At 45.8% G+C, this 27,117-nt stretch overlaps 1 protein-coding gene across 4 annotated transcripts in view; it reads left to right on the top strand.

The window, feature by feature from the left end:
- The first annotated feature begins 558 nt into the window (after window positions 1–558).
- Window positions 559–27,117, top strand: part of LOC138567092 (uncharacterized) — a 611,926-nt gene continuing 585,367 nt past the window's right edge. For all 4 annotated transcript variants that reach the window (XM_069644960.1, XM_069644963.1, XM_069644962.1 and 1 more), the window contains exon 1: window positions 559–3,052. In XM_069644960.1, coding sequence (XP_069501061.1) covers window positions 622–3,052 — 2,431 coding nt within the window. In that variant the 5' untranslated portion in view covers window positions 559–621. The remainder of the gene's footprint in view (window positions 3,053–27,117) is intronic.

Genomic DNA, 27,117 nt, shown 5'->3' with positions numbered 1-27,117 from the left:
ACTCCAGAGTAAACTGAGAGCTTAGTATTCGTATTCGATCAACCTGAATTTCCTGAAATGACCAACGGCAAGCAAACCAGTGACCTCACGTGATCTAAAATGGGCGGGACCAAAGGGCAAAAAACAGACCCTCCATCGAGGAAAGTACAGCTGCACTAGAAAATATCGTCCAACTTCGAAATATTCTATTAATCTCTCTCCGTAATACAAATTACCATGTGCGAATCTCCTGTTATTAGCTGTTTTGAATGTGAAGGGAATACGATTTTTTTAATTCTACAATATGTCTGTTGACCTAAAGTACAAGAATCTATATTTTTATCATTATCACAGTTATGATTTTTACAGTAAAAACGATTAATAAATTAAAGACATTTCTGTCTGTTAAATTAAATGCCTATTTAGTGCTTAAGCTTCTAAATACGTTAAGGTCTGCGTGAGAAATGTGTTTTATAGATGGTGGCTCTGTTCAACCATGTTCCGGGCCGTGACGTCACCATCTGCCGTCGCCTCACTCCTCCTCCTACAATACCGCCTCCACCTATCTTTGACGTGAACGTTCAGCTATTCTAGTCTGAGAGAGAGAGGCGGGAGGCATTTACTACTGGCCCTTGTTGCAAGATGGCGGAGGATGGTGAAGTTGACCGCGGTTTGAGGAACCCTCATTGCAAACAGGCCGGAGACTGGGGGCGTACAGGGTACGGAGCCCAGGACTCCGTTAGCGCCAAGGGAATTACCGTGGAGATGGCAGGAGTTTCTGAGGAGGAGGTCTTGGGATCCACAGAGGAGGAGGAGTCTGAGGGAGCACCTGAAGCAGCGGGTGCTCATGGCCTTGCGCAACAAGTAGGGCAGAGCGCGCTGCTCAAACCTATGGATCGGGTATTGCTTCATGAGTCCTCTGTTAGATCGATGCAGGGGCTTCAGGAACGGGCTACTCCAGGGGAGCCCTTTACAAGCTCGTTAGAAAGGTTGCGGGAAGGGGGGCTTGAAAGAGTGACCGCTGTCTGCTCTGAAGATGACCCTGGGAGAAGTGGATTTGAAGAAAGGGTCTCTGACTTGGAATTGGGGGCTTGGAAGTCCACAGGAAGCAATGTAAAACTGGACAGGGTGGACGTAGAGAACACCCACAACGCTTCATTGAAAGCAACAGGGGCTGCCGGTGTGTGTAGTAGAGTGACGGAAGATGTGAAACGAGGGGGACTACTTTCTTTTGCAGAGGCAATTGAGGACAATGTCCAACCTGTCCCGGACAGTCTGGCGAAGATGAGATCAGAAAACAATACCCAACCAACCCTCGTTAGTTCCGCACTGGTTTTGGAGAAGAATACCACCTATGCAAGTTATGTGACAATGGCAGCAGATGGGGCTCCAGCTGTTGCACGTCTCACGATGGTTGCTGGAGATGAAGAGGCACAATCTGCCCCAGCCAGTCCCACGAAGGTGGTTGCAGATGAGGGTGCCCACCTGTTACCAGCAAGTCCTGTCAAGGTATCACTGTGGTCTACCCACAAAGCCAGTCCTGGGAAGGGAGAAGAGGCGGAGACTACACTGTCTGCCAAAAAATCCCACTTCAGATTGGTCGAGGAGGAGGAAGAAGCAGAGATGGCTCCAACGCACAGTGCCCTTGTGGATGATGAGGAGGCTGAGATGGCTCCAGCAAGTGATAAAGAGACTGTCCTCCAGCATGCAAGCATTCAACCGCTCAAAGATGATTCTCTTATACGTTCGTTGACTTTGGTAAAACCTGAGGACACATCACTCACCTCAAATCCAAATAAACATGATTTGGAAATCCTGGATAATTCTAAAACGTCACTAGCATCCGTGAAATCCATTGCTCTAGAAAGCCAAAGAAAAAACACAGCCATTAAGGCTTCAAAAGACCCTAACAGTTTCTTAAATGAAGCGGCAGAGTGCCGTCTCTTGGAGAGTCAGAAGAAAGGCAACATTGGAACTCGACCTACAGCATTAGACATTCCCCATGAGCTCATTGAGGGAGGTGCTACGCAAACCTTTAAAAGCCTTTCGCGTTGTGCTAGTGATGAGTGCCATGAGAGCTCAAACAATGGTAAAAAGCGCCTAGTGGAAGAGGATTCTGAAATTCTGACAAGGCATAAGAAGCAGGCAGTAGAAGAGATTTCAAAAACATCAGCTAGCCCCAACGCAGCGTTTGAGCTGCAGACAATGGCATCAAAACACATCCTTACCAGTCCCTACAGGTATGGTGTTGAGAATCGGGAATACACGTTTAATCCTAAAAAGCGGCCATCAGATGAGCATGAGATGTTTGGCAGTCCTAAAAAGCGGGCAACAGAAGAAGAGACATCTTTGCCCAATCTTGGGAAGCAGGCAGTGGAAGAAAGACTAGAAACATCCACTATCCATGCAACAACAGAAGATGATGATGATGATGATGATGATGCTGCTGCAGAGGCTGCTTCTGAAAACATGGCTGTGTGTGCAGTCTCTGATGACGGAACAAATCCTCACAGTGAAATGGCAAAGGGGATGTTTAAAGTTCCATGCACCGTTCAAAGGCAAGTTACAAATGTTCTGAACCCTCATGGGGTACTGGCAGTCACACCCAGCCTCCAGAACCAAGTGATAGGGGACTGTTCATTGATTCAAGCTATTTCTGATAATCGGTTGTTGGAAGACCGACAGAAAACCTCTTCAGTTATAGAGCACCAAGGTGGAGAGGATTTGAGTTCTTTGTCCTGTTTGAAGGAGCAGATGACTGGGGCTGGTCCGTGGACCCCATCTGTTTCAGAGGGCAAGGCGTCTGAGGATGGATTGTCTGTTCCATCTGGCCCTCCTTCATCTGGTTCCGAAGGCTTGGGACAGTCCCCAGGGTTTGTGGCTGATGGAAGTAGGGCTTGGAGTACACTGACTGTGGCAGAGACAGATGACACAGAAGACACTGGTGAAGACTGCGCCCAGGAATATCCTGGCAGTCCAATGGACTTGGACGACGATGAATCATCAAACAACTGTGAGAACCTGGTGGTGACTGAGATCCCACAGACAGAGACTAGTTCTGGATACTTAGTAGGTGAGTCCCGGTCAGCCTTCTGACTCTCAGTATGTATGGTGGTTAGTAAGACAAATATGATAGGTGGGCTAAGACTGAACTTGCCTGGTGTATTACATATATGGTGCAAATTGAGCGTATACAAGCTGGATTTTCAGAGGTGGGGAAAGGCGTCCCTTTTGGATTGTAGCATTCCAAATCCTTCAATTCATGGCCCAAAATCTACAATTCTTGTGCTTCCTAGTTTTTATTCAGATTAATTTGTAGAATCCTCATTGGGCTTCTCTGTTGGTTATACTTTGCCCTTGTTACTTAGCTTATTTGGAATTGCTCTGGATTTCCATAAGATGTGATTGAATGACAAAGCAAGCATTTCCTTTTCAGTTCTGTGACTGAATATTCTCAGCCTTCCTATTTGAACCTTTAATTCATTATAAGCTACTCTTGCTCGTCTTAGAACACTTTGTACTAGTGAGCTGAACAAGAAAAGTGTCAGTAGTTGCGACTCCTTGTCTATGAACCGGTTATGCCAGTGTCTACAGTTCAACAGTGCATGCTCAGTGGTGTTGAATGTTCCACTGGGTATATACCCTGCCAAGACGACCATCCAGCCCATTTCCTCACTTTTAGGGTCTGGCTGAGGTCGGCAAAAGTTATTGTATGAAGAATGAACCCGTAAGCAAAAATCTGTTGCGTGAGGCCGGCAGAAGGTGCATCTGTTATTGGTAGGTGGTTCATTGTGTATCCTCATGGGAAAGAATCCTTGTGGGGGGTGTCAGGAGAAAGTCTGTAATTTCCCCTCTCGTGGCTGGCCACCTCCTCCTGCCCTCTCTGGATGAGGTGCCAGTCTGTGACCATTCAGTCCCTCCACCGAAGCCCATTCTGTATAATCCCCATCCAACAAAGATAGGAGCTACACTTCTTGCAGCTCATGAAAGTAACGTGACTTTTATTTTTATTCCGTATTTAGAACCGCATTGGTGGTGTAATGTGTAGGACTGGGAAGGCTGCAGCGGTTACTCATGTCTATGGTTCTACCACACTCCCTTTGTGTTGGGTCAGTTATGGGACATGTAGTTAAAGGGGGTAGGTTTACTTGGTGGATGCTGGGATAAGTAGCTATGTGCATTAGGATCTGTGCATATTGTAATTGTTTATTTGTAAAGCACTTATACACAAGTGAAGTGTTTCAAGGCGGGAAGGGAACAAGGGAATACAGTCGTCATTCTTAGGCCTTGAAGACTGCAAATGATCTAACAATAGCCCACATACTAGGTCAGAGGCATATATACTAGTGAAGTGCTTGACAAAGAGTGAGGGGAGAAGGGGGGTGGCAGAAAGAGGAGCATACAGAACAATACTACAGTACTGGCCTCGTGACATTTCAGGTTTCTTGGTAGTTGGTCATCCCATGCATGGATATTTCAAGCACGACCAAGCTAGGGAGGGGAGACAGGGAGGACCGGACAGACAGACATGCAAGGTGTAGAACATTCAAGATCAGGTTGTGAAAGTGCACATAATAGGAAGTGCCGGGGAGGGGGACAAGTGCTCTCAGTCCAGCAGGGGCCTGGATTAAGTACAGTGTGGTTGCCCCTCCCATGGAGCATATTGCAGTAGTGCCAGGCAGTGTGCAGATGCCCGGATGCAAGTGCAGGACTGGCAGAGGAGCCCTGGGACCTGTGAGGCTCTGGAGGTGTACCAGGCGACCAGTCAGCTGACTGAGCAGGTTGGGGAAGCGAACAAAGGAGGGAAAGAAGCGAAAAGAGGTTAGCAGGGGAGAGGGTGGAGGAAGAGAAGATGTAGGTCTTGTGGAGTTTCCGGGAAATTAAGGAGGTCTGGCTCAAGACGGAGAGAGGTAGGTAGGCTGTTCCAGAGGGAGGCACCTGCAGAGGATAAGGATCGTCCCCCAAATCTCTGTTTGGAGAAACAACTCACCCACAGAGAGTTGAAGGAGGCCGGGCAGGGGGCTATAGAAGGAGAGTATTTGGGAATAGTGCTCCGGCCTCAGAAAGCCTTGTGGGCTTGCAGAAGGACTTTAACTTGATCCTTGCAGCCGCGGAGACCAAGTGAAGTGATTTCAGTGCCAAAGAGATGCAGTCCCTGGGCTTGATGGCAAGGATGAGTCTTGCGGTTCTGTTCTGGATAAGTTGCAGAGGTCGAAGAGTAGAAGTAGGAAGATTGAGAAAGAGAGTGTTGCAGTAGTCCAGTCTAGAGAGAACCAGGGCTCTGGAGACAGTGAGCCTCTGGGGGAAGGTGAGAAAAGGTGGGATACCTCTGAGGAGGTACAGCTGGTAGTGAGACTTTTTGAACATGTCCGAGATGTGAGAAGAGAAGGAGAGCGTAGAGTCGAAGATGACGCCCAGATTATTTGCCTCACTGGTGGGAGCAGGGGTCCCAATGAGGACGATATGTCTTGCTGGCATTAAGGCAGAGATTGTAAGCAGCACACCAGGACTGAATTGCGGACAGACAGGAATGAGCGAGGAGGAGGAAGAGGCAGAGGGTAGCCTGAAAGAGAGCTGTGTGTCATCCGCATAACACTGAAAGTTGGAGGTGAAGGCAGAGATCATGTGGGCCAAAGGGGCCATATAGACATTGAAAAACCAGGGGGATAGATTAGATCCTTGGGGGACACCACAAGTAGAGAGAGTGATAGCAGGGGAGAAAGGACCCAAGTTTCACCTTGGAAGGATGGTCGGAGAGAAAGGATGCAAGCCATGCCAGGGCCTGATCTGTGATGCCCAGGTTATGACGAAGACTGGTGATCAGGATGTTATGGTTTACTGTATCAAAAGCAGAGGAGCGGTCAAGAAGAATGAGGACAGAGGGAGAGTTAGAGTGAAGGTTTGATAGTAGGTCTTCACGGGTGTTCAGAAGAGCAGTTCAGTGCCTCTGGATGCTCTAAAGCCAGACTGGTGGTAATGGAGACAACCAACAGATTCAGTGTGGAGGGTAAGCCGAGAGATGGCCGACTTCTCCAGGTGTTTGCCCAGGAAAGGAGTGATGGAGATCGGCCGATAGTTGGCAGAGGCTGCACAAGAGTATGCTTGACGGAAGTGGGGAGAACTCCAGTGTTGAAGTAGAGGTTGAAGAGGTGTCTGCCATGGCAGGAGCTAGTGAGTCAATGTTGTCCTTGATGGTTTTGGAGGGGCAAGGGTCCACCTGTTTGGAAGAGGCTTTCATGGACCTTACTTGTCTAGAAACCTCCTCAGGTGGGACAGGAGAGAAGAGGGGGGCAAGTGGTGGGGGTGGGGGCAGGAGACGATGGTGCATGAGTGGGTGCAGAGGAGAGAGAGAGGAACGGATGTCCTGTATTTTGGCTGTTAAGTGTGAAGCCCTGGCCCTGCAAAGGGCCTGGGTGGGTGCAATATAGGATGCAGTTGCAGTAGGGATGGCCAGCTCCTTACAGACTTTGAAAAGTCTGGCTGTGTTGTTGGATGCCGTGGAGATGCAGGCTTGAATATGTACTCTTTTCTTCACCCGGATGCTCAGTCTATATTTCCTTTGCAGGAGGCGTCAGGCAAACTTGTCAGAGGGTGCACCTGAAGATCCCCATTTCCGTTCCGCTGCCCTGCACTTGCATTTAAGGTCAGCCAGATCAGAGTCATATCAAGAGTTACATTTTTTGGGAGGCTTCAGTCGGACCCCCATGACAGGGGTATGGATGTCGAGTATTGGAGATGGAAAAAAGGTGTAAGTTAAAGAGGGCTGTGTCAGAGTCAGCCGCAAGAGTCGGAGGTGGGGAGTAGGTGGAGGCATAGGCAGCCACTGACACTTTTTTCATGGGTCGGAAGACCTTGTAGGTGGGAGGCAGTGCCGGGTGTGCCAGTGGTAAAGGAGAAGAGCGCTTCAAGTGAGAGGAGAGACGAGAGTGATCAGTCCATGAGAGTGAAGTAGTGAGGGGGTAGAGAGTGGGATGTCTGTGGAGATGAGAGCATCCAGGGTGTGGCCAGAAAAGGGGGGTGGGGGGGAGAGAGAGAAAAAAAAAAGGAATAGGCCTGGATGGGAATGGTAGAAACAGGGATCCACTCTGGAAAGATCAGGACAGCCCCCCCCTTCCTGGCCTGTTGATCTTAGAGGATCTTGTATCCTTCAGGGAGAAGTGTCAAAACTTGTGACAGAGCTGTCCTTAATACAGGTCTCAGTGAGTACAAGAACATCAAGGTCCAGGTGTTGAAGGAGGTTGCAGATGTCAGAGGCGTGCTTGACTGCGGAACGAGTAAGTGTGGCAACATAGAGCAGATTACCATTTTTTGAAAGACTTGCAGTGGGGGGATAGAGGTCCCAACCGTAAGCGGCGAGTGTGCCAAAGAGATGGGGCAAAGGGAGTGCAGGCAAGGGAGCCTGGACAGTAGTCGATGGCAAGAGAGCCAGTGAAGGATGGGCCGCAGAGGGCAAGGGAGCCCCAGATGCATCGGCAGTGGGTGGCAAGAGCACCAGCGTGGGAGAGGCTGACAAGGATGTTGGTGATGAGTGTAGGCAAGGGAGCCAGGGTAGTAGAAGACTGCAAAGGAGCCATAGTGAGACAGGCGGTGTGGCCAGGTGGAGGAAGGAGCCAAGCTGTGTTTAGCAGGCAAGTGAGCTAGGGAGGCAGTAATAGTTGGCAAGGGAGACAGTGGTGAGGAAGGTGGAAAGTTGATGAGGCGAGGGAGGAGCCTGTCTAAAAGGAGGTTGGGTTGAGGCCCTTGCACCAAGACAGTACCATTTCGATAGACACTAATGATGACCCTGGAGGAGGAGGGAAGAAGGACCTCCCAGCGGGTGCCACCATTGATGTGTGAGGAAGTAGGGAGCGAGCAGAGCAACCATATGAACAGTCCATAGGTCGGGGGAAGGAACAACGAAGAGGATGTCAGTGGAGTCTCTTTGGCGGGAGCACTGTCAAATGTCCTGACATTTGACAAGGACAGTGTGAATAGTTTGGTTGCAAGGGTTGGGAAGTCATGGTATTTTCTCCTTCTAAAGACTTGGACATGTAAAAAATAAACATTAAAACTCCACAAGCACTGTACTGGGTCTAATGCAATACCTGTAACCATACGATTTACCTTTCATCGTGCTGCTGTATTGGAATTTGTAGACTACAAATATGCACTTTTAAACTTTCCTAAGACTGTGATTGTTGGATACCATGCAGCAAAAAGTAAAATCTCACGTGGGCTGGAACTCTAATCTAAGGTTTTCAGTCTGTTTTTATTTTAATCCCTTTGTTTAAAATATTTATAATTTGCAATTACATACATATTAAATCCAGTGTACAGCATTTCCAGCTTGTAAATCGTGCAATGGTACATATTTCCAGTTAGTTTAATAATTCTTATTCATAGACCTTCTAGTATTTAGTACAGCTGGTCCACTTCGTCCCATGCCTCAGATTGTTTGGCCCAACCCCATCTCGAGGGGAGTTGGGAGCTATTTAGCTCCTGCTTCTAGCCTATGAGAGCCTGTTTAGCTTTAAAGCGATCGCTACCAGGAGAATGAACTACCTTTTTACTCCTCAGGCAATGTATTTGAGAATGCTACTATAGAAAAATAAGGGTGCATCTAGTATAAATTTAAACACAATGAATTAAACATTATGTGCAAAAAGTTAACGTTTGCATCTCATGCGGAAGTTGGATTCATGGTGAACTGGGTACTTGCTCCTGGTTCCACGGCGGTAGCTTCTGCCTCCTGGGTGATGCCTGACAACCAGGAGCTGGTTTTAGGTCTTGCTCATCGAATCTCGATTTCAATCCCTGCCATCTGTAGAGAAGTAGTTTCTGCCAAGGTGCTCAAGAAAGTCTAACGAAATCAAATTTTGGTCTACATCTGGGGTGTGCTATTGATCTATGTGTCTTCAGATTCTTTGGATCAATCCATGCCAAGAATCCATTGCGCGTAATGTGGTCTACCCAATACGCTAGATTCCTTCTTTTTGTCAGCAGGATTGCTGAACAAGCAAATGTGTTTTAGGGCTGACTTGGCCTAGCTCCGTGGTGAGCAAAACATTGAGGGGTCACAAGGTATTGTCCTTTGCATAATGTTACAGAAAAGAACTGCCTTCAGCCTTTAGGCAACTTAGAGAGATGCTAATTTTATTATAAATTCGGTTTGATGGATGAAATATATTGGTTGATAAAAGGCCGCACTACGATCTCCCTATACCGAGGCTGTCCAATATTAGAAAATTGTACAAATAAGGCACTGGAGATCAAGTATGTTGCACCAATGTAATGATTTATTGATGTAAATTGGTTATGGCTCGTTTAAGTTTTATTGTAGGTTAGCATCCTCTTGAGATTTTAGCGTTGATTACCTCTATTGTTTTATCATAGAGGTTTATTTGGTAGCTTCTAATATTCATCCTCTGTTATTATCTTCTGTTTTCTGTAGCCTCTATTGGTTATTCATAGAGGTGATTTGCTGGCAAATGGTTAATGTCTTCCAATGTCCTTAGTTTGCTAACATGTGGTGAAAGTTGACTGTTTTGGTTGACTTGAAACAAAACTCGCTGTTCGTCTGTCATGAAAAGGTTATCCTTATAAAATTGTTGAATTTCGCATAAGTCCTCTTCTGTAGCCTCTATTAATTATTCATAGAGGTAATTTGTAAGCAATTGGTTAATGTCCTCGGTTTCCTGACTTGTGGTGGAAGTTCACTGTTTTGCCACCTTGAAAGAAAGACTTGATGATTTGTCTGTCAAGAAAAGGTAATCCTTATGAAATTGTAGAGTTTCACAAAAGATAAAAAGAATCTGTTCCCGACACGCGTTTCCCCATATCATATCGGTTCTTCAGGAGGATATTGTCATTAATGTGACATAAATGCTGAAACAGAATATTATAGTGCCATTTAGCTTAAATGCTGATAAAGTGCATTGTTAAACGTTATTTTGGTAATCTATAGAATAACAATAAGGTATTGATCTACTTACATCGTTAACTTGATAATGTTGGAATCTTCTTAAAGGACTTTCAACCAGCATCCTTGTATAAATGGACAGTTTCCGGAACGGGTGCAACAGGCTGTCCCATCCCTGCATTCTTAAAAAAAAAAAAGCCTTGATTGCATTTTTTGTTTACAACATAACAAATCATCCACCCCTCAGTGTCCCATATCTCATCCATGGCATGTTAAATACTCCATGTTTATCTAAGATCTACCCACCCCACCTGTTTGTCTGACTCAAAGCCTAGAACATCAGCACATTCAAGGATGATGCATATAATTAGTAAATCGGCAGGTTCATTGGGTGTTCAGAGAACACTTTTCTGGGATAATCCCAGCAGAGTCAAGTCAACCGGCTGTCCATCCATTGTAGTACCGCCCCTACCTTTCCCTCTGCACCCTCTTACCTCACTGGTTTCTCATCCGAGGGGTAAGCTGTGGGAAATAATCCATTCATAATGTATGCTCGTGGACACACACCAATAGAAGACAATGTGGTACTGGCACAGCGCTATTTGGCCGTCAAAGATTTATTCATTCAGAATGCGCTTAAACAGCAAACAGAACTAAAGCAAATGCTTGGTCCATCCCTCTGCCTTCTGTCACAAACTCTTCATAATCATACACATTGACCAGCAGAATTACATACATGGTTACCATGAAAACGAGCACATTGAACATAATACGCACAAGATCTATTCTTGGCACACAGTTGTCACTACTTCTAATACTACTATGAAAATGTAAAGCAACTTCCAACCGAATGTTGTCATTAGGGACCACAAGGATCCAATATCTAATGTTCCTGTAGGGACGTGTGCTTGATCTGCAATACTCTGGCAGGCCTGGCAAATTCTTTAAAAAAATCCCACTAGACCTGCAGGGCGAGTTGTTAAGTTTACATACTCGACCTACGAGAAATGTAATTGCCCCAAGGTGACTGATGACAAAGTATTTGACCATGCTTTTTGTAAAATGGTGCATGTCGCCATAGGCGCAGTTCACATTTGTTGCAATGCTGTCAATCCTGCACAGTGAAAGTTGTATTCGCCATTTACTGCAAACAAATTGTGTTCGCAGTAAATGAAAAATGTTCTAACATTCCCATACTCGCCAGCCAGGTTGCGCATTATGCAAATGGTACTCGCCCTTCATAAGAACTACTTGCCGATGCTAGTGGGCTAGTAGATGTTGCAAGCCCTGTCTGGAGGTTTTTAATAGCATGCCACACTGAAGGTGAGGCGTCGGTTATGGCTTCCACTGCTTTACTATACATCTCTTTGCAGCCATCATTAAGTTTGCGCATAACCTTCCAGCTCCCCCAGTCAGGCCCGTCTGTCAGTCAGACATCACTCGCAGGAGAACCGTCACTCCATCCAACTCCTGGTCTATCACCACCATTTCAAGCACCTTTGATTTCACCTCCTGCCAACAATGTATGAGCCACTGGCACCCCCACCAAGCATGTTCCATTGTTCCCACTTGCCCACACCCCCTCCAACATTCTGCCGAGCTGGAGGGAAACCTTTTGTGAAGTCTCTCTTGAGTGTATGGTCACTGCTGTAGCAGCTTGTACTGTAGTTTCTGGTGTTGCACCGATGTGTGTGAGGTCACATATGTGGTCACTTCCATTTTTCCTTATCTTGCTTGTCTACCCAAGAACCGTCTGCATATTTCCCAGTCTGTTTCCATTCCTCTAATTCTTGGGCAGTAGCCTCAGACGGACTAAGTTTTACAGTCTCTGTAGTGTTGTTAAATGTTAGTGTCTTCTTTTCGTGCGTGGTAGGCACACATAAGCGATGGAGAAGACTGAGCAGTTGCTTTGGCAGTCTGATGAGCAAAAGCATTGCCTTTGACTGTCTGATCCTACAATTGTTTTGTGTGCACTGCGTTTAATGATGGCCAATTTAGTTGGTAATGTCAGGGCATTCAGTAATTTCAAGATCAAAAAACTATGTTGTATTTTCGTGCCATATGAAATCGGGAACCCTCTTTCAGCCCATAGACGACCAAAACTGTGTGCTATGCCAAAAGCATACTGGCTATCTGTGTACATGTTTACCGTAAGTCCTGCACTGAGTACACATGCTCGGGTAAGGGCAATTATTTTGGCTGCCTGGGCTGAATACTGAGGAATCCTACAGGTTTCAACTATTGTTTTTAAGGTTTTAATGGCATATGCTGCTGTAGCGGTGCCCATCTGGTAATTTAAAACAAGAGCCATCTACATACAAAGAACCGTCCGGCTGTTGGACCGGGACGTCCACCCATCCCTTCGTCTCATCAGTGGTTAGTACACAATAATGCATTTCAACAGAACCATCAGAAGGGAGAGGTAGCAGGGTGGCTGGATTCGGGGTATTATCACGTGTGGTGCCAATAATGTCAATTCATTCCTAGTAAGCCTGACATTCGTTAAACGTTGGGTCTTGGTTTTATTCTTCAATAGGTCTATTGCATGAGGCACTGAAAGAGGGACAGGATGTCCTAACAATATGGCATCTGCTTGTATGGATAATGCTGCAGCAGCGATACCTCGCAAATAGTTTGATAATGCCTTTGCTACTGGATCCATAGTGGAGGAAAAATATGCACATGGCCTATTTTATTTTACCCCTTTTGCAGTTGGGTTAATAAACACTTGTGTTTCGTGCACAAACAATGTAAATGGGTTAGTATAGTCAGGAGTGCCCAAAGCGGGTGAATTACATAAAACAGATTTTAATACATCAAAGCTTTCTTGATGGGCAGAAGTCCATGGCAAGGGTACTGGAGTGTTGCTCAGTGTTGGTTCTAACAATGGTTTAGTTAAAAGCAAAATATTGGAAATCCATTGCCTGCAAAATGATGCCATCCCTAAGAACCCTCTTACATCTTTGTGTCACTGGGACAGGTATTTTCATGATAGCTTCCAGTCGTTGGGGGATGCATTGTACGCTCCCCTTTTGACAAGGTGTCCCAGATAGGTGACTTGGGCTTTACAAAAGTGTAATTTGTTAGGGTATACTTTACAGGGATAGAAACCGTAGTAATTGCACAGTACAGTTATACATTGTTCTTTAGTATCTGCAGCTATCAGTAGATCATCAACATATTGGAGCAGTACAGTGTTTAAGGTAGGCGTAAACATGTCAAACTGCGTCTTGAGCACTTGGCTATATAGATACTGGGGCTCTCGGTATATCCCTTTGGAGCCGTCTGGAATGAATAAGATCTTCCCTCCATATTGAATGTAAAAAGGTACTGCCTGTGTTCATGGATCTGATTGCTAAAGACATTTTTTAAAAGATAAAGGACAGTAAAATATTCAGCCGAGGACAGAATCCTAGAAAAATGGGAGGTCATGTCGGGGACCACAGGGAGCTGAGGAACTACGATCTTGTTAATGGCACAGATATCAATTCTAAGTCTCCACTGAGTAGGAGAATCTGGCTTTCCTTCACTTCACTTCACTTTGGTATGGGTAACATAGGACTGTTACAGGGACTACCCACTATTTGTTTCAGAATCCCTTTAACTAGAAGATCCTGTATTACTGGCTTAATTCCTTCCAACCCATTGTTAGGTGTTTCATACTGAGGAATTTGTGGTAATACCGCACCAGGCTTAACCTGAATTTTCACTGGGTCAACTACCATACATCCTACGTCATTAGATCCTGTGGCCCGTATCACAGGGTTAACTCCCTTAAGTTTAGATGGAACATCATTAGTAGTAGCGAAAAAAACATCAGGCGTGCAATATGTTTGCATGTACACGCTTCAGCAAATCCGTACCCAACAGATCGCACTTATCAGTGAACTAGCGGAGCCATGCAAGATATAGGACCTATAATGAATTGTAGGCAGTAAGATATTGGACTTTGGACCGGATCATTGGAGAATCCCTCCGATGTGTTTACTTTCCCAGAGAGGGGAATACAGGGCACTAGTTCATGGGGGAAATCGATGCATTGTGCGCACATGTCGAGGAGGAATTTCCCCAGTTTGCCTTACACTCTTAATTCTACATATGGCCCATTTGGAGCACCCTTTTCCTCTCCAGGGCATCCCTATGCTATGTAATCTGTTGTACTGTAATCATCCTCATAATAATCCCTAGCCGAATACTGTTGGCCCTGTCTTGGGTCAATGTAATTGTTCCCTTCAGGTGGATTCATATGTCTGAATGTCATTTTATTAAGTGAGGGTAACAACCCTTCAACAAAATGGGAACAGAACGCCTTTTGCCCCTCTTGGGTAGACCTATCCATCCCACAAAACGAGGTAAACGCTTCTTCCTTTTTGTGCAAAATATTTTCAACTGACTCCCTTTCTTTCTGCCTGCAAGCGGTCAGCTTATGGCAATTCGTTTGCTTGCGGGGAACCACTTGCTGGATACGAGTTATTAGCAATGCTGGGAGAGCTATTATTTCTTTGGACAATTCCCCAGTCTCTCCCTCCCAGCCCCCCCTTTCGCTAGCTGCCAAGGTCATCTCATCCCACTTTATGACAGGATTTAAACTTAAACTATCTTGTATTCTGCATTGGCGCCATACGTCTGCCGGCAATATACACGAGAACAGTTGATCTATATCACCAAGCGTTAGCGGACCTGTCTTTAAGACGCGGTCAGTTGGCTCATTTAACACAATGCTCCCATAGAAAACGCATTACACTCTCATTTCATGATTCATCCATAATGCATCATAGCATGCTCATCATCACATCATGCACATACTGCACCCAGAATGATCTCGCCCAATTCCGTTGTCTGTGCCGGCTTCCCTCTGTCCAACAAGCGGGGACCTCAGTCACAGAGGATCAGCGTGCAGAGGAACTCGACTGGTGGGCAAAAGTCATGGCTGCAGGAAACCTCTGTTCACCTCTTGCATTGCGCCCCACAGCTTTCGCTATTACTTCTTGTTCTCCAACCGTGGTGCACTGTCCAACTGGATCCTATTCAAAATAAGGACCCATCTCTGGTGCCATTTTGTCGGAAATAATCCAATGACGACGCCCGCTTGTGGACACACACACACACCAAGAGAATGAGATACCGGCACCGTGCTATTTGGCAGTCAAAGGTTTATTTATTCAGAATGCATTTAAACCAAGAACAGAACAGCAAATGCTTCATCCATCCCTCTGCTGTCTGTCACAAAGCCTTCATATTTATACACATTGACCAGTAGGATCACATGACATACATGATATATGGTTACCATAAAAAGGAGCACAGTAAACCTAATACGCACAAGACATATTACTAGCACACGGTTGTCAGCCAGCCACCTGGTTTGTCGCTTCAGTTTGTAATGGGCATCAGTAAGCTAGGCCAACAGAATGAGCCCACCAAGTGTATTGCTGTTTTCCCTGCACGCTGAAAGAACTGCTTGTTCATTTAAGTAATTGCACATATGCTTGAGCTAGATTTACACACCGCTGAGTCGGACAATTCCATGACGTCGGTGCATCCTCAGCCTCCCCTGTCCCGCCTCCCCTGTCCCACCCCCTCTAGTTTTAAACCAAATTGCTGTTTCGGCTACCGACCACCACCTTCAGCCATCTATCTATATGTTGGCCTTTCTGCTCCTTCCACGCTAATGCAATCCTGCATTTTGCCAGCACAAATGCAAGATCTACAAACCTCAGTATGTGTTTCAAGCACTTCCAACACCGTCTCTGATGCATTCCCAGGAGTTACACCTGAGGAACGTACTGCTAATTCTCAAAATGCAGATTACGCAGTTTATCCTATATCGCTGTACAAAATTTATTTTCACAAAGCAATTCCAGAACATGTACATTTACCCAGCTTCCTTCTGCATGCATCTGCTTAGAGTAGAAGGGTGCATGGGGAAGATTTTAGCCAGCCTTGAAGGAGCCAGATATACGCTGTGCACCAAATTATATTGCGTCAGTTTGAATCTAGTGTTTCTCAACCCTTTTTCCAGGGTTACAGAAACATCCCCTCCCACGTTTCTTCCTCTATTGCAAATCCCAGTTCTCCCTCCCAGACCTCCCCAAGTCTAAGCACCCCTCCACTGCCCATTGTGGACATCACCTTATAAAGACGTGACGCCGCCTCTGGGGATGTCAGCTGCCTCATATAGGCTAGCCAGCAGCCCGTCCCTTTCCGGTTCTGGCGGAAGTGACACCCAGCGTTCCCTGGCCAGATTTGTCACAGCCACGTATGTCCAAATTTGGCCTTTCGGCAGACCATATCTTTCCCTCATCGACAGGAGGGTTCATTCTTAAATGAGTCCCCCCCACATCGCTAACCCCATGTCCTCCCACTTTCTCAATCTGTGCCTCATTCCCTTACCTAGCTCCAGTAGCGTCCCTCTCCTGTGCAGGCTGCATCAGCAGGATATTTGGGTAGTACGGGTCTTTCTCCCTTCTAACCTTTTGAGTGGCCAGTACACACTCCCTTACCTAGCTCCAGTAGCATCCACGCATTTGACACAATCCAATCCACCTTTTATCCTGGAAAATGGAAAGAAGCCATGTTGGTGTCCTATACAATCTTGTGAGAATAGTGTATTGAACGAGCCAGTACCTTGCATTCAATTAGAGTTTCTTTTCTTGCATGCTTTGGCTCATCCGTGATGGTGTTTCCTCGCTCCTCTTTCCAACGTGAACTTGGCTTGGAAGTGCTCCTTTGATTTGGCATCCATAATACCGCTTTACCGAAATGATACTAAGTATCGACATCCAAATATGAATGACATCTTGCAGGTGCAAGTGATATTTAGAGGCCATTGGAAGGATATGAAACCTGCTTGCATCCTGGCCAGTCCCCAATTCCAACCCTCTGTATGCATTGGCTTTCTTCAATAAACATACCCTCTGTGAATACATCCCCTAGCGTTTTATTTCCTTTGGTTCTCAGTCGCTTCCTTGAAGGCTGACCTTCATTTAATGAGGAGGTACTCCGATGTTCCAAAGGCAATTAAGCAACAGGGACTGCCATATTTTTGAACGTCCACGAGCATGCTTTAATGGTGCATTGAACAGTGCACTATTCGTTAATGGTTCCATATGTCAGGAAAAGTCAAATCTGCACCCATCAGCCCGGTTTTAGAGCCGGTCATGGTACGGAGATAGCCCGACTGGATCTCAAGGCCAATTTGCTTAATATCGTGGATCAAGGCCAACCTGCAATTTTAATGTTTAGATATTTCTTTGGCCTTTGATCTTGACCATGCTATACTGGTTGAACGACTACAATCTTTAGTTGGCTGTTCTAGTTTGGCATCTTTATGGATTTCTTTCTTCCTTGGGGCCACGACTTGCCAGTGTTGTCAGTGGGGTTGCCATTCTGGGCCCACTTGCATCACTTGCGTGGTGCCCCAGGGGTTGTGTATTTCACTGTCTCTCTTCAATGTCTACATTATTCCCCTTCTGGCATTGCTGGACGACCTGGGTGTCCGGTGCACTAATTATGCTGATGGAAACCCAGGTTGTCATGAAACCTTCTGGACAATATGCCACGGACTCAGCCAATCTTAATAAGATTTACACTGGCTATCAACTCACTGGCAGTAAAGACCACAAAAACTGAGCTACTTATTGTGGCCACTGCGCCTAAACTCAAAACCTTACTCCCGGAGTACGCAAATTTCACCAGTCATTCCTGTTGCAAAAAAAGGCAAAGACCCTTGGCGTCGTCCCCGTTTCATTCTGACCTAACCATGAAGCAATATGCGGCTCAGATCAGAAGGCCCTGTAGTCTTGTTAACAAGCTGATCTGCAATATCCAACCTTTTGTGTCCCATGAGAATGCAGCCATTCTGGCTACCGCTCTCATAAACTCACGCCTAGATTACTGCAACAGCCTTTTGAGTGGCTGTTCTCAGACTATTCAGTCCTCCCTTCAGGTGACCCAGAATAGCTTAGTTCGTGCCATCACTGGCTTATCCAAACGTGCACATGTTACATGGGCTAGACAGGATTTGCATTGGCTTCCTGTCGAACACAGATTGACTCACACGATCCTCAATCTGACACACAAGCGTATTCTTGGCACAGCCCCTAAATATCTCAGCTTGACTTGAGCACTACACTCCATTGTGCATGGTAAGATACAGGAACCAACTCGTACCGCCCCGTTTCAGATTGGTCACAGCAGGTGGACTTAGCTTTGATGTGCGTGGCCCGTCTGCCTAGAATTCTGTCACTGACTGCGTACCGTCACAATGACGGTGGATTTTAAAAAAGGACTGAAGACCATGCTATTTAATCACCCTCCCGATTGAAACCCTTGTCTCTTTTGCTTGATTTCCCGATTCATCCGACCCTGATCTTCCACCCTGCCTTTCTCTTCACTTGTATTATTTGCGTCCTGAGGCCTGCGGGCGTGTGACACGATATACAAGAATTCAAATAAATAAAACTTTGTCCTCATGTGGAATATTTCTGTTGTGATCCATCAGATAATGTGGGGATGTCAATCTCCCCACTGCAATATATTTTTTATGTAGTCAGTAGTATGTGCACAAATCAGGTTCCAGTAGCGTTCCTTGATAATCTAATGTGGCCAGGCCTATCAGGGACTGCTTACCCAACCATATAAACTTGGCTGAAATTATTCTGCAACCCAAAAATTCGTTTGTGCTGTACCTTGGCGAAGTAGAGCTATTGTAGTAAAATAACTATTTTAGCCAAGTTCATCCTGCCTACTGGTTTAATAAGTTCTTTCAATGCCTTATAATTATGTTCTAGATTTTCTTGCTCACTATGCTATATCTTAAATATGGTTTTGCACTCGTGAAATGCATGTGTCTTTCTCATATCCAAAGTATTTGTTCTATCCCAGGGGAAACCATCTGGAGTATGTCTACGTACAGTGAGACAGCAGATTGTATCCCCCTAGTAACAACCCTTGTCCCTTCCAGTTACAGACAGCGCTTATGTTCAAGTGGTTCCATAGCAAGGTCCTCTTGGAGTCCTAAACGTGCAACGTTGCTGTATGTCTTTCTGCAATTTGAGTTCTTGGGAGATCCTATCTTTTTCTCTAGGGCAATGGTCTTCAAACTTGTTTGGCCTGCCCCCCCCCCTTCCCCTGAGCAAAATTTGGGCAGGCTGGGACCCACCCAGCCCCCAACAATGCCAAATCGACATTATGTAGAAATGGCTGTGAACTATTGCGTGCTGTCACTGCACCCTACTCCCAGTATAGTCCCTGGGCTCCCCCATGTGGTCCCATCACAGTCGCTGGGCTCTCTCATCCCAGCCCATAGACAGTCCATGCCCCATCACAGACCCTGGGCTCTCCCCATCCTGCTCTCGCCACAGTCCCTGGGCTCCCCCCACCCAATTCCCAACACAGTCCGAGGGCCAGTGGGAGCTGGTGAATTTTTTAAGTGGAGGGGCATACATATTTCCCACAAAAATGCCATAGCGACTGAGCGCAGCCAGGGAGCCCGAACCAATCCATGGTGGTTCGTGGGGGGTTTTCCGCCCATGATATAAAAAAAACTATAATTATGGGTTAAAATGTTGCATTTTAGAGCATACTTGTAAAACTTCAAACATTTAGCAATTGGCGCTTGGGGGCCAAGGGGGAAAGCATGGTATTTTTGACTGTATATCTAGGATAGAAATCCAAAATCCTTGGTCTCCACAGCACCTCAGAAGGAGAACTGATTTTGGCAGGTGGGTTATGGAGATTGTGACACACACACATACATTTATATCCAAAATAAATGTACATAAACATACCTTCTGCAGGGGCCTGTGGGTGGGCGCTGAAATGCCCTGCTCCAGGTTGCTGTGTCCATATGTGCGAGGAGGTACAGGAGCTCCCCCTCTCACATACAGACATGCAGTGCCCCAGCCAACATTTCCAATGAGCTATACAAGGCATCTGTTGTGTTTCTCGAATCGGGAGCGGCTCCAGGAATATGGCATACAATAAGGGTGAGAGTGGGCATCCCTGTTTGGTGCCTCTGCTCAGGGGCACCTGTCTCGACAGGGTTCCATTCAGGGATATCCGCAACAGGGGTGTATTTTTGTTGGCTTTGATAATTTGCAGATAGTTTGCACCGAATCCCATGTTTGTCCTGGTGTGAAAGAGTTGTCCACTCTGTCAAATGCTTTCTCCACGTCCAGGGTCACGAGGATAGCCTGGGTGTGGGTTCGTTCTACTTTCTCAATTAGGTGGCTCACCCTGCAAGTGTTGTCTGCGGTTTGTCTTGTGGGTATGAATCCCGATTGGTCTGGGCCTATTTGTGTCGCGAGCAGCCGTGCAAGTCTCTCAGCCAGAAATCTTGTGAATAGTTTTGTGTCCAGATTAATTGAGGCTAACAGTCGATATGACCCCAGAAGTGATTTGTCCTTTCTCGGTTTGGGGAAGAAAACCAGTTTAGCTTCGTTCTTGGAGCTTGTTATGTTCTCTTTGATCCTGTAGCTATTAAACAGGATTGTTAGTTTTGGGGCTAGTACATCTTGATATTTCTTGTAGAACGCATCAGGGTATCCATCTGTGCCCGGAGCTCTGTTTCTAGGGAGTTTTTTGATTGCGCTGAGGACTTCCTCAACCTGTATGTGCCTGTTTGAGATCTGGGGGAGAGTGAGTTTCTCTAGGTATTCCTTTTGTTTGTCTTCCCTCGGTTTGTCTCACTTGTATAGGGTCTGGTAATATTCATGTATTATTTCCCCCATTAGATGTCTTTGTTTGGTCATATTTGTCCTTTAATTTCAGTATAACTGTCTTGTGCCCCTTTTTACGAAGCTGTCTTGCCAGTAGTTTGTCCGCCTTATTGGTGCTAATGTAGTATTTGTTTGTCGTAGGAGCGCTATTTCCCCCTATTTGTTTTGCATCACTCCCAGCTGACCTTGTATGTGTTTCAAGGCTAGTTTTGTTTTCCTACTGGGGTTGTGTGTTACCTCGTTTTGTAGACCTTTTAGTAGTTTCCCCTCCAGGTCTTCCTCCCTTCTGTTTTGCTGAATGTCTCTTTGTGTTTTTTATAGCTATTGTGTCGCCCCGTAATACTGCTTTAAAATCGTTCCAGACTATATCCTTAGGGGTTGCACCAGTGTTATTTTCGGAGAAGTAGTGTTCAATCTTTTCTTTTATTGTTTTCACTATAGTGTTCTCTTGTAGTATGTCTGTTGGGAATCTCCATGTCCAGATCCTTCCCCGCACCCTGTTTCTGTTAAATGTTGCCGTTATTGATCCGAGTGGGCTATTGGTCTTAATTCTACTTTGCCCAGCTGCTCCACTGGGCCCGGCGGCGCCCTGATGTAATCTATTCTTGATTGGGAGTTGTGAACGTGTGAAAAGTGGGTGAAGCCCTGTGTTTCTCCTCTCGTGGCATGCCATAGGTTGTGTTTTGCAAGTTTTTTTCAGGGCTTTTGAGGGGGCATTCGTCTCCGCTCGAGCCTTAGAGCTTCTATATAGTCTGGGGTCCCATGCTAGATTGAGGTCACCCCTAAAATAATTTCCCCTGTGGCGAATCCCTCGAGTGTCATCGGAGCCCCCTGTAAGAAACTGTCCTGCCACGTTTTGGGGACATAGATCGAGGCTAATGTCAGTTGCTTGACTCCTATATCTATGTTGAGAAAGAGGTATCGCCCCCCCCCCTCGTTTAGCCTGTCTTGTTTGTCTATTAGGACCCCTGCTCTCTTTTTCCCCCGCATTCGCTTGGTAAATTTGTGATGTCCCTCCGATTTTAACCTGGCTCCTGTCTGCCTTCTTAATGTGTTGTCTACCTCCAATCTCCAGTCCTGTTGTTCTAATTTCTTCCTCTTAATTGGAGTATTCATCCCCCGGACATTATATGTCGGGACTTTCATTGGTTTTATGTTCTGGCTAGCCATATCTCGCTAATTTAGTTCCTGTTTCTGCAACCCCACCACCGGCTGGTTCCCCCCTTAGCCCCCCTCGCTCTTCTCCACCCCTTCCCCCTTTTCCACACCCGCACCCTCCCACCTCCCTTCCCCAACTTCCCTTCCCCCCCTGAGGAGGGGTTAGGTTCCTAGAAGTGCACGGACAAAATGTCCCTGGCGCCTGGCCCCCAAACAACCTCTGCTTTAACTTGTGGGGGATCCTAAACCCCACTTGGGATTCCGACGGTGTGCAGTCATAATGTCGACAGTCAAAATGTCGACAGTCAAAATTTCGAAAAATAAATGTCGAAAAAAATAATGTCGACAAACAATAATGTCGAAATGTTTCGATATTTTTTCGAAATTTTGAATTTATTGTATGAATAAATAAATATATGATGTGTTGAGTATGAGGGGTGGTTGGGGGGGTGTGGGGGGTGGCAGGGGGGTGTTGGGTGGGGGGGACCCCCCCCATAGCAAATGATACTATTTTTATTTATTTAATTATTGACTAAATAAATATATAATTGTTATGTGTTGAGTATGAGGGGTGAAAGGGTGGTTGGGGGGGTGTGGGGGGGTGGCAGGGGGGTGTTGGGTTGGGGGGGACCCCCCATAGTAAATGATCCTTTTTTGGTTATTTATTGAATAAATAAATATATAATTGGTATGTGTTGAGTATGAGGGGTGAAAGGGTGGTTGGGGGGGCGTGGGGGGGTGGCAGGGGGGTGTTGGGTGAGGGGGGGGTTGGGGGGGGACCCCCTCCATAGTAAATGATCCTTTTTTTGGTTTATTTATTGAATGAATAAATAAATATATAAATAGAATGTGTTGCATATGAGGGGTGGGAGGGTGGTGGTGGGGGGTGGGGGGGGGGGTTGCAGGAGGGTGTTGGGTGAGGTGTTGATAGTTTTAAGGGTTTATAGTCATAATGTCAAAAAAAGTCGACATTTTTCTTTCGAAAAAATGACTTTTTACATTATAAGTATAGGATGTCGACATTATTATTTTCGACATTTTTTTTTCGACATTATGACTATAAACCATTCCGACGCCTCCTTCTCTCCTTCTCCCCGTGGTCCTCGGATTGTGCCACTAAGGTGACATCTGTTTTCTTACTTGTGAGGTCTCGGGACTTGATTAGTCTTCATCAATTTCTTTTCACCACTGTTTTCCAGCCCTCCAGTTTCCTTGGGCCTTTTGTTCGTCCCTGTGATTGATCTTGGTCATCTCCATCTTCCTGGTGCAAGCGCAGTATTTGTTTCCCTTCCTCGCATGTTGTGATCCTGTGTTGTCTCCCTTCCCATGTAAACAGGAGTCTGAACGGGAACGTCCATTTGTACCTCACTTGGTCGTTAAGTGCTGGACTGCGGGGCCCATTCTTCTTTTCAGGAGCGAGGATTGTGCAAGGTCATGGTACAGTTGTACCTCTTGTCCATTGCGCTCATTGGACCTGCTATTTTCGCCTAAGGGACCACCTCCATCCCAGAGCTGTACTGCGGTTTGAGTTTTTGTCTTACTCGCTGTGTGATAAGTGTCCTGAGGGCTGTCCCCTTCTCATCGGAGTTCACCTTAGCTCCAGTTAATTCTCCATGGGGGTGGAGTGCCTTGCGGAATCGCTTTGTGTATCTTGGTGACGCAGCCCGGCGGGCAGAGACATCTACACACGTCCTCCTCTGCCAGCTGCCATCTTAGAATCAGATTAGTCTTTCTGACCCCTAAACTTTGTGTATTTAAAAATCCTTTGAACTGGTTTGAATCCCATCGGGGTTTACTCCCACCTTCATCCTTTGGAGAACATACATTTGTTTACCATTGAGTTGGATACTAACAACTATTATATTTTCCTAGAGAAAATGTAATTTATTAAGTCTGCTATGTAAACTGGCAGTATGTTACTAATAAGTTGCTCTGTAATATTATCATTAAAACGTTGGTGTAAAATATATATATTTTGTTTTGCCTCCTTTTACTGGTGAGGACTATAAGGGACTTTTTCTTTTTACTTTATACTAAGATGATGTGTAAAAGTAGATGCAACGATGAAAGCAAATGATCAAAACAAAAAAGTTTGAGTAGGACAGAAAGTGTTCCGGATATTTCTGTAAATTTGTCCCAATATTTGCTGGGTCTACCCAATATCCAAAAATTGGCCTTCTAACAGTCAAGTGGTAAACTCTTGATATGCTTTGTAGGTCTCCAACTGACTTCCCAATTGCTGATCTCAAAATTAAGCACTCGCAAAAGGTGTGTGTACCCAAACTCCAAAAACTGTGGAGGTCTTCCATGAACCTGTTGGACTTATGTCAGTAAGACCAAGATTCTCCTCATTGGCACACCTGCTCCCTCCTTTCCCGTCACTCTGTCTGGCCTCTGTTGGCCCTCTTCCTGCTCCCAACTGTGAGGCTAAAAACCTCAGGGTCATCTTCGACTCAACACTTTCCTTCTCTCCTCGCATCTCCGACATCTCTAAGAAGTCACACTACCGGCTGCACCGCCTCAGAGGTATTCTTCCTTTCCTCTCCTTCCCCCAGAAGCTCACTGTCTCCAGAACCCGGGTTCTCTCAAGGCTGGACTACTGCAACAGCCTCTTTCTAAATATGCCTGCCTCTACTCTCCGCCCTCTGCAATTCATCCAAAACAGGACTGTGAGACTTGTCCTTGGCCTCAAGCCCAGGGATCGTATCTCTCCACGACTGAAATCTCTGCACTGGCTCCCAGTGGCGGCGAGGATGAAGTTCAAAACCCTCAGCATTGTCCACACAGCCTTCTGGGGCCTGTGGCCTCAATAACAAAATATATTCCTTCTCGAGCTCTTCGCTCATCCGCCTCCAACTCTCTCGGGGTCAGTCGCTTCTCCAAGCAATGAGTTGGAGGTAGATCTTTCTTCTGCTAGTGCCTCCTTCTGGAGCAGTCTCCCTTCCTCTCTGAAACTTGATGAGAACCATCTCTGGTTCCGGAAGCACCTCAAGACCTTCCTCTTTGTTTCTGCTTTCTCTCCTGCTGATCTCCTGAAACTGCACTGGTTATCTGGCTACCTTCTGATCTCGGGGCCCAGGTCCCCTCCCTGCCAGTTGCACACCTGCACTGTCCCCCTGGCAACCCTTGCACTCGGGGACTGTTTCTGTATCCCTATTGCCCTCTACCAGCACTTGACACCTGTTGTCTGCACTTACCCTTGCACTTTCCACAGCTGGCCGCACTTTCATTTATTGTCTTTATTTATTTTACTAATATCCTATGTACTGAACTGCCCCCTCCTCCTGCACTTTTTCCTCCCCCCGCGATCTCAATGTCACCTGGCCTAGTAAGATTGCTGTCTGTCTTCCCTCTGTTCCCACTCCCTTGACTCGTCGCGCCTAACACTTGTGTGTGTATAGGCGTGTTATGCCATATCATATGTGGTCTGTGAATTAAATTGAAGGGTACTGTCTATGGATGAGAGGGCCAGTGGCAGGAAAGTGCTTTGAGGTTGCTACTTTCTGTCCAGTGAAGGACAAGGCTGACGTGGATGTGGATGGTGTGGTGTGGCAGTTGTATGATGATGATGGTGGTGAGACATGGTACTTGAGGAGCAGGCTGTAAAATATCCTGGCCCTTTTCCTGATCTGGCAAAACAGTAATTACCCCTGTCCACCACATGGGTAAGAGGTTCCCAGAGAGCTAAGAGTTAAATAGGGGAACGAAGTGGGAGGGGCAGGCAGTGAATAGCTGTTGGGTGGCGCAGAGGTCACCCAACCAATTCTCCACTTTCACCAACTGAATTATTGTACAAAAGCATTTGACACAGCACTAACACTCTGAAGTTTAAAAAACGCCATGATCAAATTTCTCATTTCCAAGGTTACCCTGCACTGCTAAAACCCAAATCACTTGGAAGACAAAACCTATTTGTGCAATGAAATGTGGACATTGATTCCTGCAATTTTCAGATGTTTGTTTTTCTGATGGGTTTACTTTAACACAGTAAAAAAAGGGCAAATTTTCTATGACTTGAGTTAACCGAGCAGAGTCGAAATTGGCACTTTGTGCTTAACTATGCCTTTTTAAAGTTGTTTTTTGTTTTTTTGTTTTTTTTAAAATTTGCTTACATTCTTCTTTTTAAAAATGTACCAGGAGTAATTGAAGGCCAATTTATTACGATTGCACGGTTTCAAGATGTTCATTCGAAAAAGAAACACTATTGGAACTTTTTTTTATTTTTGCCTTTCTGCAGTCCATTAACATTGCTGACGTGACAAATCAATTTATTGTGAGGAAGTGTTCTTTAACGGTCATAAACCATAGATCATGAAAGAAGGTTATTGTAAGAAAAAAAGATTCAAAATAATACCAGTATACCCTAACCAGGAATGAAATTAAGATGTGATGCGCATAATCAAAAAGCACCTCAAAGGTATTGGACATCACCATGTCTTTTAAAGAAAATCTGCACATTTTATCATTTGGTTGTGCGACAACTTCAGTTCCAGTTAGTGTGTGCCCATGTTCAGTGCCTGGGTGCTAATTTGTTTTATTCCCAGGCAGAATATAGCTCTTGTCTGTTTTCTGTGTAGAATTTTCTATTGTCACTCTGTTTTCAAAGTCCTTATGGTGTGGCATGCTCGTCAACATCGCTACTTAAGGGTCAAGCAACACTTATCTATTAAATTGAAAACCACTTACCTTGCTAATTGGTCCACTGTCATTTTCTTTTTTTAAACTTTTATTTATAGGCAGAGGTTACAGAAAAACTCAACAATAGAGAATCATGTATGATCATTTACACCAGTAAGACACAGTTAACGCAAATGAATGATATACATCAACATAAAAGGGGAACCATGCGATGTAGGACATCTGTGAGGGCCCAGGCGAGTTACCTTAGGATGTGCTTTCAACTTCATTAATGAGATAACTGTTAAACGCGGCCCATATGTTCTTGGGGCGAGAGTGCACGGGGAGCGTAGTTGGGTATTCCTCTTCACAGGTTCTGGACCAGGTGAGTGCATTGAGCCACCTCTGAAAGGTTGGAGGGGAGGGGCTCTTCCAGCACTGGAGTATACATTTCTTAGCCACCATGCAACTTATGTTTAGGAACCCAGCTACCTGTCGAGTATCATCAGTATCCCACACTCTGAACAATATTCCCAGCGGCCTGGGGTCGATCACGGTACCGGTGATGTCAATGAGGGCCTTCAGGATCCCATCCCAGAAATTCCCCAATTTGTGACACGTCCAGAATATGTGTAAATGGTCTGTGCTCTCCAATTTGCAGCGGGCACAGGTGTGTGTGTCCGTGTGGGTAAACCTCGATCTTCAGCGGAGTATAGTACAATCTGTTTAATAATTTCAACTGCA

Source organism: Ambystoma mexicanum, chromosome 2p, assembly GCF_040938575.1.
Source record: "Ambystoma mexicanum isolate Mex_15411 chromosome 2p, UKY_AmexF1_1, whole genome shotgun sequence".
NCBI classification, from domain to species: domain Eukaryota; kingdom Metazoa; phylum Chordata; class Amphibia; order Caudata; family Ambystomatidae; genus Ambystoma; species Ambystoma mexicanum.
The sequence above is the reverse complement of the archived record's forward strand: the minus strand, read 5'-3'. Positions and strand labels throughout refer to the sequence as shown.